This window comes from Paralichthys olivaceus, chromosome 11, assembly GCF_024713975.1.
Source record: "Paralichthys olivaceus isolate ysfri-2021 chromosome 11, ASM2471397v2, whole genome shotgun sequence".
Classification (NCBI taxonomy): domain Eukaryota; kingdom Metazoa; phylum Chordata; class Actinopteri; order Pleuronectiformes; family Paralichthyidae; genus Paralichthys; species Paralichthys olivaceus.
The window spans coordinates 16,471,096-16,487,369 of record NC_091103.1 but is presented as its reverse complement, the minus strand read 5'-3'; the positions used below and the strand labels follow the sequence as shown (position 1 = coordinate 16,487,369).

Below are 16,274 nucleotides of genomic sequence, written 5' to 3'. Positions count from 1 at the left end.
CACACAGCGGCCATTTTCCTCGGACCTCACGCTCAGGGTGGGAAGCAGTGAAATGAAAACAGTCAGATTCTCTTTATTTAAATGACGTATAAAACTGGATCACAGCAGTACAACATTCTGTATATTCTGTTCATAACAATGTTTGACCCTCCCAACCAGAAGTCAGGGGAAAATGGTCATAGTGTGAATCTGGTCTAAGCTCGACAGTTTGGTTACTGAAGTAATTTACTGAACAGAGATTTTAATAATCAACCATAATATTTTAACCGTCCAAGGTAGACTAACTAGAAGTTACGAGATTGCGAAATGGTGTTATATGCTCTGGTAGAAGCCACAGGTCACTATGATTTGACTACATTTTGAGAAAAACATGTTTTATCTGGTGTTTTATTCGTCAAAAAGAAGTACTACACTACCCACAATCCCCTGATGGGTTGAGTTTTCTGTTACCATGGAAATGTTAATCACAAGCAAGAAAATGAGTGTCCAATGAGCGGAAAATCATTTCTACAAGAGTAAATTCAAGAAAGACAGAGGAAGTCATTGGAAAAGTAATTTCCAATAGTTTATTGGATAGTTTCTTCACTCTTTAAACAATTATGTTCACAATCTTCAACCCTTATTCTCAGTTTTCCAATATAATTCTTTGCTCCTAATCAAATGTTTTATTGTCACGATTCATCTCGTAGCTGGTCGGCCTGGTTTTAGGCTTAAAACCATTCTCTTAAGGATTTTCTGAAATGTCTGTGGAGAAAATGAATTAGAAATTTACTTCTGGAACCAGAGCCCCTCTGAAAGTGGGTGGTCACTGTTATGCTCTGTTGTTCACACTTACACCGAGTGCAAAGTGTAAATTGAAAGTTGAAGCATGAACACTCAGAAAAATAAGTGAGTTCTTTTCACAAATTCAAAACTTAAACATGGAATGAGGTGACATGACAGGACGCTCATCTCTGACGGAGCATCGAAGGTTGCAGAGTAAATGGATGGTTGCTTCTGTGTTAAAATGACGGATGTTCCTCTTGACGTGTTGATCCACAGCCTCGGAGGAAAACTTGTGAAGGAATGTGGGAGTGAAACACAGCAGGTGCCTTTTTAACTGCAGGTTCCAGAGCATGATGTGATTCACAGTATTTACAGCTGCTGACAGCAACTTCCCCTCCCATAACCACTTCTCACATTCACCTGAACATCCACTCCCTGACAACGCTGTTTTTTGTACGTATACAATACTTGTGTGAAAGTACATGACGAGGGTATCTTATACAGAATTGTAAGTAGTTACATTTTAGGATTAATAAAAATTATTCAGGATATATATTTCCCTTTTAGCGGTTGCTTTTAATGTTCTCTCCACAATGTATCTGTTCTAATGCCTTATTATCATTGTTCGATTCCCCCATGAACTGCAGTGAAAGCCTTGTTATGTTAGCAGACGTGATCGTTGACATCCTAACATGTGACATGTGCTGCTAAGTGTTGGACCTACAGTAGCTGCTCGCACACCAGGCTCCTATCGCACATTTCCCTACTAATACAAATTATTTTTTTGTCTTCCTTCCTAAGGGAACTTCAGTGATGTGAATGAAGATAGCGGTGAAATTAAATTCCCTTGTCTACCCACACAGCTTGGAACATAGACAAGGTTCATTCACTGACTTTCTGTCACTGTCTTGTGAAATTATATTTCAACTGAACGGCTGTTTTTATCAAAGTCAAACTCATCACTTCAGTAGAACTAAATCTAGATTGCCTTGTGCTTCTGTTTTTTTATATTTCTTGTGTGAATAAAATTAAATCCAAACACTTAACATTTAAAATCCATCAAAAGGCACAGCAGATAGTTGCACTGTATAAATGTACTGTTTGTGTAAATGGGAGAATAAGACTTGTAGTGTTCACTAAGACTAGAAAAGCACTTTATAAATGCAGTCAATTTAAACAAAGAATCTGATTTAACGCAAACGAAATTCAAGATGAATCTGTGGTGATTATTTATTATGAATTGGCCTAATCACAGCTGCTTTTGTGTTGCGGTAATGTTGCCTTTTGTTGTAGGGTTAGGTTTAGCAAGGTTTTTCTGGGCTTTGTCTCAAACAGGTATACACAGTATATCTTGGTGGAGCTGGACTGGAGGTGATATAGAAAAAGCTATTTCTTATTTATAACTTTTTGTTTTTGTTTCTTTCTTTCTGTCTCCACAGTGAGGTGAAACTTGCCAGACAAATTTATTGACTCATTATATTGGTTTGACAATTTTGAAATGAACACCTTGTGAAACTTAGATATTTAGAATTTCTCTGGGTGGTTTGATATCCAACCTGATGGAGCCCTGCCCCCAGGAAAGCAGCTGCATATTTGACATTCAGAAACTATTTAACTATTTAAAATCAATCACAAGTCCTTACACACATTATAGCAGTAGTCTGATTATTTTGTATACTTTAAAAGAACTAGAGTTTAATCTTGGACAAATAAACACACTGAAAAGATAAAACAAGAGTAGCGTGAATTAATTTTTTTAGATTGATAGACACTCAACAAGTACTTTGATAGAAATACCTGTACAAATATTTTTTCATTAGAATAAATAGTTTATTGCCACACAACTTAGTTTTTTGGAAGCTGCCCACAATGAGACAACAATCACAACATAACACATAACAAGAAAAGAAACAAAAGACATACATCTGTTGATGTAAAATACAGAATAAAATTAAAAACAGTAAAGAAGAGTGCAGTTAGAGTAGGATGGTGCTTAAAAATACACTAAAATACAAAGAAAATCAGTTAGTTATTGCTTTGTGGTTGTAAAGTGATCTGGAATTCTCACACTAATCTGTCTCTACAGTTTCTATCCCAAATGGTTTGAAAAACAAAAAAAACCTCCACTGAGCTGAACTTCTACAGACAGAAATACCTTGTTGATGAATCACAGGGGTCAGAGGAGAATGTCCAAACTTGTTGGAGCTGACAGAAAGGTCACGGTAACTAGAGAACCTCTCCTTTCAAATGTGGTGAGCAGAAGAACACGTCGACACGTTGAAGCTTGAGGTGAAGAAGCTATAACAGCACAAGACAACGCCTGCTCCTGTTCCTGCTCCTGTTGGCCAACAACAGAAATCTGAGGCTGAGGTGAACACAGGATCAAAAACACCTGATGGAAGCTGACTGAAAGTTGGACCTAACATAGGCCCAACCTGCTTTGTGTCCACAGTCCACTCTGGTGATAGCGTTGGCAAACTCTGGCCCCCGTACTACTAATCAATAATGCCCGTCTGAATGTTGCTGCTTATATATGTAAGCATATCACACAGAAAATGTAATTGGCTTCATAAACATAAGTTCAGTGACCTCCACAGAGGTAGTCTGTGAATCCAATAGACTTCCTCTATGATGTGTTAGAACAGGACATTGGTAACATGAGCATGTGTCTGACAGATCTGATGTAATCATCTCAACATGAAGCAGAATCTGAAAGGAAACTCTCCAACATCTTGTGGATGAACTGAGGCTGTATTCAGAGCAATGGGAGGCCCTGCCCATTATTAACATGGTGTTCCTAAGTGCTTAATAAATGGAAAAGCAACTAGGCTGAAATGAAGGTTGAGTTGAAATCGAATTACTGCATTATTTTTAAAATCCCTACGTTAAAGGTAGATAAGTAAAAGCTATAATTCAATCAGCCTGCATTGTCCAAAGATGCTGCCTGTAGGTTTCAAAATTGTAATCATATATTTATTCCCCAGTGATTTTCCTCATGATGTGGGGTCATACCAGGAAAATGTATTTCCCACCAACAAGGAACAAGTTATTTAAAACATACAAGAAGGGGTTAATTGTTATTTTATAACTCTGTGTATACATACTCAGATTTAAAGTAAAGCTCACACAAATGCATTTACACAATAAATCTGTTTAACTGTAGATTCTGGGGCTCTTTATAGGCCTCACTTGCTAACTCTTTGCTCTTGCTCTTGGCCATAAGGGGGCGACAACAGTCAAGACATCACCTCGTTCCCATTTTCCAGCTGTTAACTCCATCTGATTTTTCTGAGAGACATCTCCCTGGTCACTGGTCAGTTTGAAAAACTACCCCATCAGGAGGAAAGTTATGTTTGAGTCAGTCTCATAGAAACATCTCAAGACTGACTGTCCTGCAGCTCCAGTTCGGCTGCTCCTTCCAGACTCAGCTGGCTACAGAATAAAGTAGGTCAGGTGGTCTGACTGAGTTTGAAATTTCAATGCTTTATGTGTCATGTTCAAAATGGACGACAAGGTTGTCTCCTCCTGTCTGGTGAGGATAAGTCTGGACTCGCTGGCACAGGGTCAAACACACATGAGAAAATTTAGAAAGCAGCAGAAAAATTAATTAAAATAATGCTAATAACAGGCAGTAATGAATGGAACAATATCATTCATACTACATTATAATTCCTCTAAAGAGTAAAGCTCAAGTTATCTCACATAGATAAAAGAACAACTTTTTGGCACTCATTGCCCAACTTCGACCTGTGCTCAGCCCTCCTCTGCTGGGAGGTGAAGTGGGTGGGATTAGTCAAATCAATCTGCACATATATCCCCTTTAAGATCCGCCCTCACATCGTGAAGCGCTCAGCTCGGGTGGTAGTCGGGTCGCTGTCGGGATGGTTATAGGAGACACTGGATTTGACAGCGCGCACGGCAAGAGGAGCAACTTTACGCACGAACAACTTTTGGCCGCGTCAGAGAAGGAGCCCGGGTCTCATGGTGGGTGCTTGCTCCGCCGGTGAAGCGCTGGCCGATTGAATGTCACCTCCGCTCTCTATGGATTACGGAAAGGCTATGGCCCCTCCGGTCCCCCCGCACAACCCTCAGCCCGCCCGGCCGGGGCAGGCGCAGGAGCGGCTGCTGAAGTGCGTCCTGCTCGGCGATGGAGCGGTGGGCAAAACAAGCCTGGTGGTCAGCTACACGACGAACGGATACCCAACCAAATATGTCCCCACTGCGTTTGACGACTTCTCGGGTAAATTATCTCCATCTACCGCTATTGTTCATTATAAATTCTGTATTCTACGCGTATTGTTTCATTGCAAGCAGAGACACCTTTATGTGTATAAACGTGTTTTTCAGAGGTAAATCACTTTTTTCCTACCTGCCTGACTCATGTCCCATTGACATAAGTTGCAGAAGAATTCATGCCTGGGCTGCACTCGTCTGTTCTGCCAACCCCTCCTATTATTCCACTGTTGCTGTAGATTTGTTTGTGTTTCCTATATTATCTCTCTCCCATCAGTGTTGATGGACATCTGGGTTATCCTCCCTGGAAGTAGCCATGGTTTCCATTGGGCACGGTTCCACTTTTCCAAACGGTCTCACTTGTCCCAGCAGGTTTTGTTCCATGAAACATAGGTAGAGTGAATAGAATCCTTCCAATGGGGGCACATGTTTTAAACTTATCAGAGCTGGCTGAAGAAAAAATACACCTGTGACCTGCTGATGACCGTCATTGCTTCATGATCATATCTCTTTAGAAAACTCTGAAGAGACTCTATGATGTATAAGAGAAGAGTATAAGATATTAACTTTACACAGAGGATAGATTCTTATTCTTATCTAGAATTAAAGAAACAATACTTGGCATTGTCTCCTGCACACTTAAGTGTTGGTGTGATTAATCTTAGTTAATTCTCTGACATTACACTGAAATCCAGTAAAACACAAATCTGGTAAAACACTGGGAAAACACACACACACACACACACACACACACACACACACACACACACCGCCCTCAGAACAAACCCTGGCGCAACCCTCCCATTCAGGCCGGCCTCTGGTTCAGGGGTTTTGGATTGCACAACTCTGTCTATTGTTGTCAGCCTTGACCCGCGAGCCCTCTCCTCTACACTGGAATGGGCACATCTGTCGCAGTGGCTCTGAGGCAGAGATTGTCTTTCGCCGTGGCCTGACAGAGAGCGATTGTGCAGTTGGGGCCCTCACTGGTGATGTCATCTCTCTGTGCCCGGGATCAGAGTGTCCTCTTGAGAAAGCTGACTTCTGAGCAGTTACGCAATGCCACAGGTGGCAGAGACGCAGAGGAGCGGGAGGCTGGGAGAGGGGATGATGAGAGGGGAGTTTTGGTCCTGGAAATCAAAGAGCTATCATATGTCAGGGATTAAAAGCTGATTACACACTGACAGCTCTCGCTTTCTCTCTCTCTTTCTCTTTTTCCTTTCTTTCTCTCCTCCTGCTCTTTCTCTTTCTTTTGTAAAAGCATTGTGCCAAGATGCCTGTCTTCTTACATGAACAGTTCCAGCAGGCTCTTTGATCAGGTGCTATGGCCGACCACTCCAGGCGTACTGTAAATGTTTCCATGTGCCTGCTGCTCTGCATTGTGCAGAGGGGAATAAATGGCCCTATAATGAAACTGGCTGTAAGGTGACTCATCCACTTCTCCAATCTAGAAGTGAGGCTGATTGGAAAAGAGTCACAGAGCAAACAAAATCTTTTTTTTTTTCTTAAACTCCTCTGTTAGTCAGCCTCGGAATGGGCCTCTGTCAAAACACAACAGAGAACAAAGCTCAGCAACAGTAAAGTGTTATGGTCTCGACAGTAACTGGCAGAGTGGGTGGGCGAGACGGAGCGGGCCGTCTGTGAGCTGCAGGAGCAGAGCAGGGGGTCTTTGTGTTTGCAACTGGCTGGCTTTTGTTTATTCCAGAGAATATTGTGGTGGGTGGTTGTGTGTGTGTTAACTACTGAAGTGGCAGGTGGAGGCTGTTGTACAGAGTTTAGAGTTTAATGTTTTCTCTCTGTCTGTTTCTATGTCGACAGCTGTGGTTCAGGTGGATGGAAACCCGGTGAGACTACAGCTGTGTGACACTGCAGGACAGGTGAGTTAGTACACACACACACACACACACACACACACACACACACACACACACACACAGTGTATGGCCCACATGTCTCTCAACCTTTGCTCCACATACAGTAAATGTCACATTTTATCAATGACAGTGTATCATCCATATCTCTGGCTGACAATGAAATACGTTGAATACTACTGGATGAATTCTCATGAAGTTTTGTACCATTTATTTCCAACCTCTCACGTGTGGAATTTCTCTCTCTTTATGTATTTTCAAATCAAACAACCTACTGTTATTTGATCAAACATGGCATCTGAGCAGGAGACCTCCAGTCCTAGGAGTATTTCAGGGTCATTTCAACTGTTTGTGGTTATGGTAAATGGGTTCGATCCCTAAATCCTCCAGTCCACATGTAGAAGTTAGTCAAGATACTAAATCCCCAGACTAGAAAAGTGCTTTCTAAATGCAATCAATTTAAACAAATAATCTGATTTAACTGAAAAAGAAAGAAAAGTTGAATCTGTAGTGATTTTTTATAATGAATCGGCCTAATTGCAGCTGCTGTTAGGTTTAGCAAGGTTCTTCTGGGCTTTATCTCAAACAGGTATACACAGTATCTCTAGGTGGAGACAGGACTGGAGGTGATATAGAAAAAACTGTTTCTTTCTGTCCACTGTTAAGGTTGAACTTGCCAGGCGAATTTATTGACTCATTATATTGATGGGGCAATTTTGAAATGAACAGCTTGTGAAAGTTGTGTTTGAATTTCTCTGGGGCATGGGTGGTTAGATATCCAACCTAATGGAGCCCTGCCCCCGGGAGCAGCAGCATATTTGACATTCACAAACACTGCAAAGGCACTGCCAGTTCTACGCACAATCAAAGACACTTTGGCAGTAAAGTGGAATGAGGCATTTGTACAAGCCCATAATACATGTAAAACCTCACAGCATGTTGCAAGCTGTGCTCACACACACACACACACACACACACACACACACACACACACACACACTCCGACAAGCTTGGGCAAATATGGGAGGATAAAAGTCCACAAACACTTAGTGTACTGATGCAATTTCATAAGAGGGGAGCTTGTGCCAGAAATAGGTCGGGGTGTGCCAAAAAAAAAAAAGACAGAAAAGATGACAAAGAAAGAGAGAGGTAGAGAGCAATAGAGCCAGTGAGGCAACACAGACAAGACGGAGAAAGTCTGGAGAAAGACGATAACAGCTGCCGCCAGAGCTGATAAACAAAGCTGCTCCGTAAGCAGAGATGTTGATACGTCTGTATGTGCTACAGATGGGTCGACGTCATGGGATCACAAAGCAAAGCCAAAGTTTGTGTTGGGAAATGAACAAGTTGATAAGTGTTGAGCGTCAACAGTTTTCCACATGTTGAATGTTTGAGTAACTGGTTGTTTCTGTAGACTTGAGTTGTGTTTTTGAATTAAGAAGGTGCCAGCACAGAGCATTGTGTTGGGATTAGGAGATGTGCTCTAGGAAGGAAAGTGTTAAGAGAGAGAAGGAGAGGTTTGTGTCAAGTTTCTACCTCTGCCAACTATAATCTGTGTACCCAAGGATGTGGGAGGCCCTTGTTTGTCAAAGCTGTGTGGCTCCAAACTGTTAATTTAAGACATTTACTGTAGATGATATAAAATACAGGGGCAGGGCTTTGTATTGTGTGAATTTGCCCAATATAAACACTGTCTGAAAGTTTGTCATCAAACAGTTTCTGGCACCGCAATTCTTTCTGTGGTGTCCTGGTGCTTGAGTGTGTTGACCAGTGAAGTGATTACTGGGTTGTGTGTGTGTGGTCTGTCTGGGTGAGAAGGTGAGGGACATAATTAATCAAAGTAAAGACTTTGATCAGAGCCAAATGGAAAATATCAGGACCTGGAACATCTCCACATTTCTAACTTTCCGTTTCTATCTCCATCAGGACGAGTTTGACAAACTCCGGCACTTCTGCTACAGTCGGACCGATGCCTTGCTGCTGTGCTTCAGCGTGGTCAGCCCTGCTTCCTTTCAAAACGTCTGGGAGAAGTGGGTGCCCGAGATCCGACGGCGCTGCCCTCTCACGCCTGTCCTCCTCGTAGGCACGCAGTGCGACCTGCGACAGGACGTCAAGGTGCTGATTGAGCTGGCGAGGCGGAGGGAGACGCCGGTGCTGGAGGAAGACGCCAGAGCGCTGGCGGAAAAAATAGGGGCTGTGACGTACATTGAGTGTTCAGCACTGACGCAAAAGAATCTGAAGGAGGTGTTTGATGCGGCCATCGCCGTGGGGCTGCGGCACTCTGACAGGAGAGCGCGACGGGAGAGGAAGGTCCGAAGCACAGCTGATAAGATGAAGATGCTCTCCAAGTCCTGGTGGAAAAAGTATGTGTGCGTCCAATAGGGACGGAGGAGATTCATTTTCCTGTGACCGATACGAAACTGGAACTGCTGACTTGTCTGGAGGAGCTAACATGGATGTACGAACTTATATTTTTACATACAACTGGTCTGGACGACCCCAGATGTGCTGGCCAGAGTGACTTTAATTCAGTGGAACAACAGATCAGTAGAGGCAGAGCGTGCCTCTCTGAGCTGCAGAGTGGTTTCAGGTCTGGCATGGTTTCACTCTGACCATTAAAATCCAGTTGATGCCTGAAAGACAGAGACCATGAGGCTGTAACCACTGTCTGCTGCTCAGAGCCAGACTCAACTGTTAAATGACTGTGACCAGCGCTCAACCAAAAATTATGGAGCTAATAAACGTTTAGGGCACATGGACTGCACATCGTACTGATCTTGTCCAAAGGAAACGCTAGCTTGACTTGGAGGGGAAGGTGTTCAGGTGGCGATGTTATATACTAAAAGTATACTCCTCCTTTTATTCTGATTTGATGCCATACTTTAAAAAAAGTATATTACTTTATGTTCTACACTGTAATTCCGCACCAAACACTTCTGATAGATGCTCATCTTAAATCAGAGATACTGAAAATTAAAATGCACATTTTCAAATTCAGAGCCGTCAGTTTGAGAAGAATCAGATCAGAATTATTTTAACTCATTCACTGTTGAATTACAATCAAATGTACATGAGTATGAATTGAGGTGAAATCAATGAGTTATTGAGGAAATGAACGACTGGTTTCACATCAGGCCGTTCACGTTGAACTACAACCTATCGCAGGGGTTTCTCCACACCGGCTTGTGTCTGTGCCACATGTTGATACAGCTGTTGCACTGTTGGTCAACCACACAGTCAGGGGTCTGTAAGCTCCTCACCAATACACAAACTGCAGCTTATAACATGCATCTGCTGTAGGTCTTAGAAGCTTCAGTTCACTTTGACTGAAAAGCTTCACCTGAAAACAGTTTCTTCGTTTTTAGGCCTTTTGGTTTCTGTTCTTGCAGCAATACGTTGAGTAGTGCCGCTGTACATTGTCCTTATCAAACAGAGTCCAAACATATCACTGAAGTCTTGCCATGCAATGGCCTTTGTACCCGTGGTGTGGATACTTGTGCTGCTTGAGACGTAAATCAGAAATGGCTGACCAGCATTACACACCACTGGTTTAGACGATCACAGTCTTTCCTTGTCCTTGTAGTCGCGCCTTAAACAGATCAAGATCTGTCTTTGTTTCCCTAATCATACAGTGAAATAGGTGAAATCACCAAAGTGACTGACTCTTATGTTTTGCTTCTTATTTTTCAGAAGCCCGTCAACTCAGCTCTGTCTACTTATCTGTTCCTTCTGGGCTAATAAGCGATCAACAGCGATTCAGAGCAGATGTATGAAAACACGATATGTCATTATGTATGTTACATAGTAATCACTTAAGATGTTTTGTAATGTCACCGTGGGCTGAGCTGTCCGACTCTAAACGGTACATTTAATGGTTTGAGCGTCTCAGCTGATGTCTGATTCTGGCGTGAAATGATTTTGTTGAGCTGTATGAGCGGAACAAAATAAAATGTGAAATATTTAACCTGTTTTTGTTTACTGTTGATGCTTCCATGGAGATTTTATCTCCACTGTCACACTGTAGAGGATATGAAGATAAGAGGGAGGGGGGGCTTATTCATGCATTGTCTAAGGTCAAAGGTTATGAGGGAATGAATAGGTGTTTTGACAGATAACAGGATCACTTATCTCAGCTGGGAAGGCTTTTTGCAAACTGATAAGCAAAAGGGGCAGGTTCTTTCAAAGAATACTTGCAAGGTGATTGGATGGCTGTTGTTACACACAAATAGGTCATCATGGCATGTTCACTAATTTTCTTCTCGGAGTGCCTCCTAATAATTATTATACTCTATATAGTTTGCTCCACTTAATTTATAATACAGGATAAAAGGTATCATACAACACAAAAAACACACAAAAGTTAAGTTAAGTAATTTTGCCATGCGTTATACTACACCTACAACTAGTATTGACACTTTTAGCCAAAGAATTACATTTTATAAAGTTGATAAAGAGTTAAATCCAACTTTAGCCTCAGAGGTTTTGTCGGCACCAAGACTTCTAACTATGCTGGATCAGATGGTTGTAATTGCCTAAAATAGGCTTTTCCTCCTATTCATAGCAATGTGTCTACACCGCAGTTTACAACAATGAGCCGAGAATGACAGTCAGCTAGGTATCCTGTGCTTGTTTAGAAGCACTAATGATAGGGTAAGCAGCTGAAAGGGAGTTTGTGTCGTCTGGCAGACTGCAGATGAGCACGTTGTCCAGCCTCAGAGTGGCTGAACCTAATTAAGGAGCGGTGCCAACATGGTCTAATTATGATAGTCGAGGCAGCTCCACTTTCCACCGATATTTTAGAAGGAAATAACCCATTGTTGAGTCTCAGCAAAGCAGCCATCTTGTGAGACGTCCTCTGATTTAGCTTTGCGGCTTGTGTGTTAGACTATAATATCTACCTGTCAGCCAGGAGTACAGCTTATTGTCTGCGGCAAGAATTTGGAGCTGTCAGTCAAGAGTCAGGAGATTTATCAGGGATGAGGTTGACGCAGCTCTCAAATTTCATGGAGAGAGTCTTTGTCCATGAGCTAGTCTCTCTGTACTCATTTAAACAATTTAATCCAAATAGCAATACTGTCTCTGAGGTAGATACATATATATATTATATTATAGGCTACATATAAAACAGAGGAGCTCAGTTTTGACTAAAAATATACATGGGGTATTTGTGTAACCATATGTAAATATAAAACACATCAATCTGCCAACAAAATCAAACCCTTTAAGACTATGGAGTGTGTGTAGATCATGTGGTTATCTAACTACTCTTTATGCATTGGAGCCATTTCATGGTTGTTGAGGCAATAAACCAAAGTTTACATGACCTTTGTGGTGCAATCGGATGCTTCCACTATAATGGCCTATAGAGCTGCTCAGTCTGTCTCCAGGTCTGCAGATCTGCAGATCTAATATCTGTCCCTAGCTTAAAGGGGAAAACTAGTATTGTAGAAATGTTGAGGTCATGAGTCCAAATCCCGAAAGCCAAAATTATGTACACATTTTTTTAATTCAACGTCTAAAATGTTTTGGTTTTTTTTATTTTGATCTCACAGTATCGTGTAAGTGTTTTTCCATAGTATTCACTTTTGCCTAAAATACTCTTAGAGTAAGTTGCCACTTTCATAGCATCTGTCCATTCAACATGAAGTTAGAACTAGCAGCTGTTTTGCATAGACTGTAAACTGGAGGGAAATAGTTAGCTTCCATCTACCCTGCGCCTAATACCCTTTAAAAACAACAAATTAATTTTGAATTAAACCTCCAAACAAGTTATGACCCAGGAATGTAGGTTGGTGCTTTAGTGGGAATGTCACTATGGGTCTGTGGTTCCAAGTAATTAATTTTCTGTTGACCACAAACGTTTATAGATAGAAAGTTCCTATCAGGAGCTACAGTGTAGAGCTGATTGTGAAATTATGTTATTGGTTTAGAAAGCGATGACGTCACCAACCCTGCAACTTGTTAACCAAAACCTTCCCCGACTTTGGAGAGATGGTGGTCAGGGGAATTTCTCCCAGGCGGGAACTCATTTTTTAGATTATTCTGACACCACATGAACACACAATCTGGCTAAAATAAAAGCAGCATGTGTAACGTGTGTGTTATTGTAGAATATTATAAACTCTTCCTGTCACGCAAACTCCTCAGACTGTTAGGTAAAGTATCCCTGGCAGCTACAGCCCTGGATGAATCATGGTTGAAGAGAACCTTTTTAAATGAATGCTAGGTGAGATAATGGTGTGAAATGGGTGGCCTTGACAACTGAAGCCTGTTTAAACTCAAGTGGTCGTTGAACTTTTCAGTCCTGTAAACTCTCTTCCTTACGTAACTTCTGAGAATCATTTGGGTAACAACTGAACTCTGACTCCACATGAAAGAGCAGCTCCATAATCAGTTTTGATGTCTTAAAGTTGCTGAAGGATTTCTCTGCCCCCCTCAGATAATTGCCAACGCTGGAGCTTAGCCCATTGGGCGGGATTACTGAGGAACATAAATCATGTCAAGCAGGTCTGTGGGGTGCGAAGGGATCCAACCAGCAGACTGAGGTCCACTTTGTACATTGTCTTTAGGATTAACTCATGCCCAAGCTCTTGTAATGCAATGCAATACGTCTGAGGCCCTGATTAAACGACACAGATTTAAGCTGTAATTTAGTACAGTCCATTATTCTTGTGAAAATTAGCTTTCAAAGAATATTTAAGACCCTGTCCTTTCTCTTACAACAGTTCTTTTGCTCTCCTCTGTAGACTGGATCGTGTTAAGTGTGTTAGGACCTCAATGTGATTATGACACATCGGTTTACTGAGAGGCGAGAATAGTGTAAAGATGAATCATGGTCATGTGCCGAGTTTAAAATAAAATCCTGAGTGCATTTGGGCATCACTTTAGGTTTGCTTTGAATTCTATTCTCGAGTATGATCTCATATTTTTTTCTCTATTTCTCCTATTTATGAAAACAAATGTTCAAGTCAAATTATTCCTTTCAGTGAAAGCGAAGTGATCTCTTTAAAAAAAATCCCATTATCACCAAACCCACTGAGCCTCAGTTTCAGAGTCTTCTCTGTGTGTGTTTTGGTTTTTACAGCAAGTAACTGTTTTCAGAGAAGAAACTAATGGATAGACAAAGTTCTCCACTGGCTGGCCATGATAGGGGACGAATCAACCTGAAATTTGGTGAAGACAAAAAACTGATCTTAGAAGAATTATTCACCAGGTTTCCAGAAACAGAGAGTAGAGAGTATATCATGTGACATCAAGTATCTGCTGAACAGACGATGGTTGGCACAAGGTCATTTGTTTCCAATTCTCCTGACACTCATCTGCTTTGAACAGAAATTCTGTATTAAAGTAAAAAGCACAACTAAATGAATGTTAAGCATATGTAGTCATTTGTGAAAAGTGAAGGGAAGTCAGTTTGAAAATGTTTCTAAGGTGAAGAGAGATCTGAAGAATGAAGTTTATCCCCAAAAGACCTGCTGTGATGTTTATATTTGTGGACTTATGAATAAAACTATTTTCATCCATGGTCTCTCTTTACTTCTGACGAGTGAAGCCACCAACCTGCTGTTGGCTAACACACTTGTTGCATGCTACAGTATAGCGTTGCTCGCAGGATTATGTTTTAATAAGCTTATGTAAACACCCCCCAAAGCGCAGTCTCATTATGTGAAGCTAATTGAGTCGCTCAGTCTCGGGGTCAGCAGGGTCTCTTTGAGCAACTCAGTGTTTTGCTATGCAGAGGCCCAGCTCAGCCTTGAGAACATCTGTCCTGTGGTCTGTGTAACACGTGTCTTTCCTGCAGGCACACTGTTTAGATGTGCACATCTTTACATTGTTGCACATGTGCATTGTTTTTATGTGTATTGTAGGTGGTTTCATTGTAGCCTTAAGGAAGAGGTATCTGTAAAAGTTACAGTAAATTACAAGGTAAAGCAAATTATTAGCACTAGCAATTTTGCCATTTGTCAACCTGATGTACCTCAGTCCTTTGTCCTTTTCCTCCACCATGCTCTTCTTAGTGTCCTGGAGCCTTGCTTATGTTGTATTCTATCTGTATGTGCTTGTCTTTAATTTTCTCTCTTATTATTTTCAGTGACACACATTCCCATGAAATAAATAGAGTTGATGGAGATATTCATGCTCTCAGATGATAAAAGGGATAGTTCACACAAAAATGAAAATTCACTCATTATCTACTCCCCACTATCTCAGCTAGATCAGCAGTAACTATAGGAGGAGGATCAAAGTGGACATTTAGGCTAAAGACATGGTGTAAATGAAGCTGTTTCAAGTCAGATTTAAATGTCGAGGCTGCCGGACACTTGGATGATGCCACAGGAGCAGTATGGAGACATTTTTTCTTTATTGTTTTATTCTGTTTTTTTACATTTTAAGAAGTGGTGGCCATTTACTTCAGTCGTTTGGATTTGGCTGCACCGCTGTTTCCCCCTAAAACTCCAAAAGTATTTTGTGGACTCAAACACTTCACCCATCCCTCCATCGGAAAAGTGGTGAATGGATGAATTTTCATTTTTTGGTGAACTATCACTTTAAGCGGTTCCCAGATTTTTCCAACCTTGATATTTTCATATAGCACCAGCTGTTTGTCACACTTTTCACAAATGCAGTAAAGTAACTCCACATCGGGCACAGGATTTTGTTTTGAGAGTCATGGTTACCAGAGGATAAGTCATGCTGAATTTGTGTTCATGCTCATCTTGGGGTGAATTTAAATTACTTCGTGGTCATCATCAGGTCAAAACATTTTTTATCCTGTAACCACAGTGGATTAGGGAGAAGAATATGAAGTTTTTTTCCTACCTTTAATCAAGAGCGTTGTCTTTCAGTTCAAACACACAATTTATGTTCAGATTGCGCATTACTTTTCATCAAAACCCTGCCGTTGCCACTTAAATTTGCTCTGCTTCTGCTCAAACTGTGTGCTTGCACTCAGATTTATTGTTCCTCGCACGGCTCCAGCTTCAGCCCTTCTCCGTACTTGGGCTGCTTTCTGTGCGACTACGCTCTTGAAAAAAGATAGGAAAAAACCTCCACAGAGAAAGAGACTGTACACTAACGCCACCGGACCAATACTTTGATTTATATACAAACCACAACAAGTGCTGGCTAACCAGTGCTAGCAGTAAAATCAGCATATTAGTCTTGTCATCATGAACATGTTGGCATGGAAACATTAGCACTTAGCTCCAAGCACTGGACGGATATGATTCACATGACTCATGTTTAGATGCGTAGCTCCAAGAGTTTTGTACCTCAGCCTTATCTGTCAATGATTGATTGGGACAAAAATATTTGCAAAAAGTCCACTATTGATCTAAATTGTTTACCTGAAAACTCTGCAACACCACTGTGATCCCAGTGGGCATTTATCCAAATCAAAGTCTGTCA

General features: G+C 41.4%; 1 protein-coding gene across 1 annotated transcript; it reads left to right on the top strand.

The window, feature by feature from the left end:
- The first annotated feature begins 4,593 nt into the window (after window positions 1-4,593).
- On the top strand, window positions 4,594-10,830 carry rhoub (ras homolog family member Ub). The gene is made up of 3 exons (XM_020088446.2): window positions 4,594-5,005; window positions 6,814-6,872; window positions 8,793-10,830. The coding sequence occupies exons 1-3, from the start codon at window positions 4,789-4,791 to the stop codon at window positions 9,246-9,248; spliced, it is 732 nt and encodes a 243-aa protein (XP_019944005.1). The 5' UTR covers window positions 4,594-4,788; the 3' UTR covers window positions 9,249-10,830.
- Window positions 10,831-16,274: the final 5,444 nt, after the last annotated feature.

What these genes read in the sequence shown, in the direction of transcription:
- rhoub (XM_020088446.2), top strand. Translation starts at nt 4,789, where the DNA reads ATGTCACCTCCGCTCTCTATGGATTACGGAAAGGCTATGGCCCCTCCG. An exon ending in TGCGTTTGACGACTTCTCGG is followed by an intron (nt 5,006 to 6,813) that starts GTAAATTATCTC and finishes CTATGTCGACAG; the next exon opens with CTGTGGTTCAGGTGGATGGA. An exon ending in TGTGTGACACTGCAGGACAG is followed by an intron (nt 6,873 to 8,792) that starts GTGAGTTAGTAC and finishes TATCTCCATCAG; the next exon opens with GACGAGTTTGACAAACTCCG.